The sequence below is a fragment of the Babylonia areolata genome, chromosome 6, assembly GCF_041734735.1.
Source record: "Babylonia areolata isolate BAREFJ2019XMU chromosome 6, ASM4173473v1, whole genome shotgun sequence".
NCBI classification, from domain to species: domain Eukaryota; kingdom Metazoa; phylum Mollusca; class Gastropoda; order Neogastropoda; family Buccinidae; genus Babylonia; species Babylonia areolata.
Genome location: NC_134881.1, coordinates 38,823,410 through 38,830,542, shown reverse-complemented (window position 1 = coordinate 38,830,542; position 7,133 = coordinate 38,823,410). Strand labels below are relative to the sequence as shown.

Below are 7,133 nucleotides of genomic sequence, written 5' to 3'. Positions count from 1 at the left end.
CCTCAAAATGATTCAACTTTCTACATGAATGTGATAGAAAAAAAGATGTCTCACAATGCTTTATCCTCACGTTGGGAGCGTGAAAACTGGACCAAATAGTTTCGATGTTTGTTGTGATGTAACCATTTCTGTCACATTTATTTACAATGTTCTTCATTTCATGCTTGCTCATTTGCTCATCTGTTTGTGTCAGCATCCTTTCGCGTGTAAGATTGCACTGAAAATAGATTCTCAGTTTCACAGAAGACAATCAGAACATGAAAATATTATTTTAAAAACAGAGTGAGAGAAAAGAACATTTCAACCAGCCAAGTAAACACACACACACACACACACACACACACACACACACACACACACACACTCACCCACTCACCCACTCAATCGCCAACTCACCCGCTAACTCACTCATATACATACACTTTTTTTTTTCAAACCAATACGGTGTCATCACCTTCACCGTCCATTGCTGATGTCTTCGCCAACGCCACTGTCATTATCATGATCATCGTTGATATGAGAGGGACTTTCCACGATTTCTCACATATTGAGAGAAAACGTGGGAGGGGATCGACCACGATTTCTCGCAATCGCACGATTTCTCTTAAAGTGAGAAAAAACGTGCGATTGCGAGAAATTGCGGGCTTACAGGTATCTGATTAATTGGTGCTTTCGCCACTGCCTCCGTTTATTGATCATTCTTTGATTGATCACCTTTTGTCGATGTCAAGCCACAAAACTTGCCCCGTAGCCCCCCCCCCCACCCCCCACCCCCCCACCCATCCCCCCTCCCCCTCACCCCATCTGATGTTGATTTCAATCAATTCTTAGTTGTGTGTTTGGCTGTGTCTGTCTCTCTCTGTCTCGTTATCACACACACACACACACACACACACACACACACACACACACACACACACACACCTCTCTCTCTGTCTCTGTCCTCCTCCTCTTTCTCTCTCACTCTCGTTATCTCTCTCGCGCTCGCTCTTCTCCCCCCCCCCTCGCCCCCGCCCCCGCCCCCACCCCCCTCTCTTTCTCCACTCCCTATCATTTCTGCGTGTGATTGAGTGGGGACCAAGCCAAACGGAAAATCCAGAATAGCGTGTCTGTTGCACTGAAAACCAAGAGCCACGCGCGCACGTGGCCAAACAGGATCAGTTAAAAATAACGGACACTACAGTAGTGTGTAGGTGTTGCCTAATGATCACATGTGGCCAAACAGGATCAGTTTACGGATACTACAGTAATTGGTTTCTAGGAACAGCACTTGGGTGTAGCCTAATCATCACATTGATCAACAACCATCCTGATAGGTAACATGTGTATAGGAAATGTGTTTTCGAAGAATGAATGTTAGATGTTTGGGGAAAATATTATCATCTCGATTTGTTTCTCAGAAATCGCAACACAGCAAATTCCCGAGATATTTCAAATTGAAATACAGCTATTGCATTTTAAAATGCGCACGCGCGCGCGCGAGTGTGTATATGTTTGTGTGGTGTGTGCGTGTGTGTGTGCGAGCTCTCCTCCATGGGATGTCGTGGGTCTTTCAGTATAAATGGCATCCCCTCAGTCTAGAGAATTTGTGCAAGAAATTTCCTCTTTTGCTCTTTTTTTTTTTCTTCTTCTTTCTTTCTTTCTTTTTTTTTAATTTAAAAAAAAAATTTTTCCCCTTCTTTATTCATGTCACCCCAGTCCATTCCCCTGTCAGTTCGATAAGAGCGGAATATAAAGATTCATTTAATTCATTTATTCATCCATTCCTTCCTTCCTTCCTTCATGCATTCTCTGTCTTTATCTCTGAACCTTTTTAACCTCTCTGTCTCTCTCTCTGATTTTGTATCGTGGGAATTGTTGTGTCAAGTTACTTCTTATCATTTCACGGCGTCTCCCATACAGTAAGGGGATTTAACCTTCACCTGAATGAAGACCGTCATCGCTATCTGTGTCACTATTAACCCTTTAACCCTCACAGTAAGGGGCTTTAACCTTCACCTGAATGAAGACCGTCATCGCTATCTCTGTCACTATTAACCCTTTAACCCTCACAGTAAGGGGCTTTAACCTTCACCTGAATGAAGACCGTCATCGCTATCTATGTCACTATTAACCTCTTAACCCTTACAGTAAGGGGCTTTAACCTTCACCTGAATGAAGACCGTCATCGCTATCTGTGTCACTATTAACCCCTTAACCCTCACAGTAAGGGGCTTTAACCTTCACCTGAATGAAGATCGTCATCGCTATCTCTGTCACTATTAACCCCTTAACCCTGACAGTAAGGGGCTTTAATCTTCACCTGAATGAAGATCGTCATCGCTATCTCTGTCACTATTAACCCTTACAGTGACGGGCTTTAACCTTCACATGAATGAAGATCGTCATCGCTATCTCTGTCACTATTAACCCCTTAACCCTCAGAGTAAGGGGCTTTAATCTTCACCAGAATGAAGATCCTCATCGCTATCTGTGTCACTGTTAACCCCTTAACCCTTACAGTAAGAGGCTTTAACCTTCACATGAATGAAGATCGTCATCATTATCTGTCACTGTTAACCCAATCAACCCTCACAGTAATGAGCTCTAACCTTCACCTGAATGAAGATCGTCATCGCTATCTCTGTCACTATTAACCCTCACAGTAAGGGGCTTTATTTAACCTTCACCTGAATGAAGATCGTCATCGCTATCTCTGTCACTATTAACCCTCACAGTAAGGGGCTTTAATCTTCACCTGAATGAAGATCGTCATCGCTGTCACTATTAACCCTCACAGTAAGGGGCTTTATTTAACCTTCACCTGAATGAAGATCGTCATCGCTATCTCTGTCACTATTAACCCTCACAGTAAGGGGCTTTATTTAACCTTCACCTGAATGAAGATAGTCATCGCTCTCTCTGTCACTATTAACCCAATCAACCTCAGGGAGTTTCGATCCTCGGCAGGATATCGTCATATTGATGCGGAATGACGCAAAAATATAGTGAAATCAACATTGAAACGTGTGAACAAAGCTAGAAATATAGTTCATGTTAGTTCCCCGTTGCTTGCGGCCTATAATAATAATTATTATAATAATGGATACTTATATAGCACACTATCCAGAAATCTGCTCTAGGTGCTTTACAAAAACGCTTTGTTAACATAAAACATTACATCTATGTTACATACACACACCAAAATATGACTACACACACACACACACACACACACACACACACACACTGCGTACATACATTTTAACAATACATGTGTATCTAACAGCTACCCTAACACATACGCACACATAGGCAGGCACAAACTTACATAAACGCACGCGCACACAATACACATTCATATACATGCATGTAGTTATGTACACATACATATGTATACATACATAGTCAAGCACAGCTAACGCAAAGGTAGTGGACCTGCATAAATCGTGAACGTGGAAACCGTTTTAATCAACAAAACAAATTTCGACGCCCAAGCAATGTTCAGGCGCAGGATGCAGTGAGTTAATCTGTTTTCCCCTTTCTTGTCCAAACGTGCCCGGACCTCACATCACAGCAGCACAGCTCCAGTCCTCACACGCTGGACTGGTCAAGCGAGAGACAGCGGAGGTGGTCAGCGACCAAGGGGAGGCAGTCGTGTCTGCTCAAGGCCACAAGAAAAAAGGGAAAGAACCCGCGATGGCGAAGGAATCGAAAGCGGAGTATGAGGATTTTGAGGTGAGGTGCGGAGGGGTGACCACACACACACACACACACACACACACACACACACACACACACACACACACACACACACACACACACACACACACACACACACGAACGAACGAACGTACATATACATACATACATAAACAATACATACTTTCCTCATCAAACTTTCTTTTCAGATCTGCTTTACTGAAATTTCTGAATTGTTTGATGCAAAAAAAAAAAAAAAAACAACCATCAACAACGTTATTTATTAAATTCACCCTCCGAAAAATCTCTCTCTCTCTCTCTCTCTCTCTCTCTCTCTCTCTCTCTCACACACACACACACACACACACACACACACACACACACACACACAAGTTTTCAAGTTTCAAGTTTTAATTATCCTTTCACTCCTATTGGAGTATGGAGGATTACTGCAAAATAATCTTTTCGTGCCCAGAACAAACATTTCCAAATACACAACAATACACATAAAAGTTATTTGCCCATCTATCTATCAATTAATCCATATATCGAAGTGGCGGAAAATCAGTTTCCAACGTTCGCTCACAATTCGCCTTCACATACACACTCAGCCGTGAGGCCGACGGGCCTCTTTGCTTCCTGTACAGTTACCGGCAACTACACCTTCACTTGCAGGTCCAATGGTCTTTCAAACACCCCCCTCCAGGTGATCACGGTCTCTCAACACCCCCCTCCAGGTGATCACGGTCTCTCTCAACACCCCCCTCCAGGTGATCACGGTCTCTCAACACCCCCCTCCAGGTGATCACGGTCTCTCAACACCCCCCTCAGGTGATCACGGTCTCTCTCAACACCCCCCTCCAGGTGATCACAGTCTCTCTCAACACCCCCCTCAGGTGATCACGGTCTCTCTCAACACCCCCCTCCAGGTGATCACGGTCTCTCAACACCCCCCTCCAGGTGATCACGGTCTCTCTCAACACCCCCCTCCAGGTGATCACGGTCTCTCAACACCCCCCTCAGGTGATCACGGTCTCTCAACACCCCCCTCCAGGTGATCACGGTCTCTCTCAACACCCCCCTCCAGGTGATCACGGTCTCTCAGAACATCCCCCTCAGGTGATCACGGTCTCTCAACATCCCCCTCAGGTGATCACGGTCTCTCAGAACATCCCCCTCAGGTGATCACGGTCTCTCTCAACACCCCCCTCCAGGTGATCACGGTCTCTCTCAACATCCCCTCAGGTGATCACGGTCTCTCTCAACATCCCCTCAGGTGATCACGGTCTCTGAACACCCCCCTCCAGGTGATCACGGTCTCTCAGAACATCCCCCTCAGGTGATCACGGTCTCTCAACATCCCCCTCAGGTGATCACGGTCTCTCAGAACACCCCCCTCCAGGTGATCACGGTCTCTCAGAACATCCCCCACCAGGTGATCACGGTCTCTCTCAACATCCCCTCAGGTGATCACGGTCTCTCTCAACATCCCCTCAGGTGATCACGGTCTCTGAACACCCCCCTCCAGGTGATCACGGTCTCTCTGAACACCCCCCACCAGGTGATCACGGTCTCTCAGAACATCCCCCACCAGGTGATCACGGTCTCTCTGAACACTCTCCCCCCCCTCCAGGTGATCACGGACGAGGACCGGGAGAAGGCGGAGCAGGCGGTGCTGAAGGAGCTGCTGACGTACGCGGGCTACACGCTCCTGGCGGTAGGCGCCAGCATCTTCACCGTCGTCTGTTTCCTGCTGGACCCCCGGGCCTGCCTGGTGGCCTTCTCCACGGGTTCCCCCTGCTGCCTGATCTTCCCATGCTACCGTAACCTCATGCAGTACACCGATCCCGCCAAGCTCATCAGGGCCAACGTCAACGTCTACGTTCCCGGCATCTACGTGGAGGAGGGGGGCAGGCTGAGGGAGTACCCGCCCACCCCTGAGGAGATGGACTGTCTCTATGACCTGGTGTCAGAGTTCATGACTGTGGAGTGAGGGAGAGAGAGCAAGGAGGGGGCGTGGGGGGGAGATGGACTGTCTCTGTGACCTGGTGTCAGAGTTGATGACTGTGGAGAGAGAGAGAAAGAGAGCAAGGAGGGGGGGGAGATGGACTGTCTCTGTGACCTGGTGTCAGAGTTGACTGTGGAGAGAGAGAGAGAAAGAGAGCAAGGAGGGGGGGGGGAGATGGACTGTCTCTGTGACCTGGTGTCAGAGTTCATGACTGTGGAGAGAGCAAGGGGGGAGGGGGGAGAGAGGAGGGGTCGGGTACCCCAGGTGGGGATAGTCAAGCGTTGATGATTACTGCTGTTGGGGTCCAGCACTGGGTTGGGCAGCACGAGCCATCTTAGCCGCAGCGACAAGCTTGGTCAGCATTAATTAGGAAAATGTCCTCGAGTCTGCAACGCTTAAAAATCTGCCACAGACTTAGGAAAACACTCAACGCTAAACGCAAAATTTAGCGCCGCTTGGTTGCTCCGGCAACCCAGTCCAGTTCAAAAGGGCCTATAGATTGCAACTGGATGCTCTGTGGAAGTGGGACCAGGTGGAATCATTTCAAAAAAAAAAAAAAAGGGGGGGGGGGGATACTATTATGGGCCAGTTCCACTGCGTGCCAGCGCCGGGCCCTGATGAAACGAGGCCTGGACGGATGTGGGACGCAATGGAACACCGTCAGTGACAGCCATTCCTTGAGGTCCCAGTCACACTGGGACCCATCTCACCCCAGAAAACGGAGTATGGCTGCCTGCATGGCGGGGTAAAAACGGTCATACACGTAAAAGCCCACTCGTGTACCCTTATACAATACAACACAATAAGATGCAATAATACAACACGACACGACACGAAGCAACGCAATGCAATGCAATATGACGCAGAACAGAACAGAACACAGTGCAGAGCAGCACAACACAAATAGTTCAATGCAATAGAATACAATGCAATGCCATGTATATCATGATATGATCCCATGCAATACAGTACAATACCTAAGAAAATACTGGGCGTTAACTCTTAAACCTCCACCCCACCCCCCAAACGCAACCCCACCTAAAAGCAAGGTAAATCCCATTTTTGCGTTCGGGAAGTTTGTATTAATTTGGAATGCTTCGATTTATTGAAGAAAAAAAATGCTTGTTCTGTACAGCTGCTGTCCACGTAAAGTTTGTTTAAATATAAATAACATTTTGTTGTTTTTGTTAATTTTATGTGTGTAATGTTGATGGTACATTTGAAGACAGAATTTTAGGTTGGTTGTTTTTCCTGAGATGAAGTGGAACAGAACGAAAGTGTGTCGTAGGTACTTGTGCACTTCTGAAATGACAGGTATGGTTGTGGCTTGTTACAAGTTAAGTGGTTGCACTGCATGATTGTTACGTCTTCTATATGTGGACATAAGCAATAAAAATGGATTTTACCCAATATGGGGTAAAAGGCGTTGTACGTGAATATTTCA

The 7,133-nt window shown here is 46.8% G+C and overlaps 1 protein-coding gene across 2 annotated transcripts in view; it reads left to right on the top strand.

The window, feature by feature from the left end:
- Positions 1-1,068: 1,068 nt before the first annotated feature.
- LOC143283399 (uncharacterized) overlaps positions 1,069-7,133 on the top strand; it is a 6,841-nt gene continuing 776 nt past the window's right edge. The window contains exons 1-3 of one of the 2 annotated variants that reach the window (XM_076589615.1): positions 1,069-1,316; positions 3,560-3,717; positions 5,315-7,133. The exon at positions 5,315-7,133 is cut by the window's right edge and continues 776 nt beyond it. In XM_076589615.1, coding sequence (XP_076445730.1) covers positions 3,679-3,717; positions 5,315-5,674 — 399 coding nt within the window. In that variant the 5' untranslated portion in view covers positions 1,069-1,316; positions 3,560-3,678 and the 3' untranslated portion in view covers positions 5,675-7,133. Of the gene's footprint in view, positions 1,317-3,556; positions 3,718-5,314 lie in introns of both variants that reach the window. The other variant, XM_076589614.1, reaches the window with a different exon arrangement.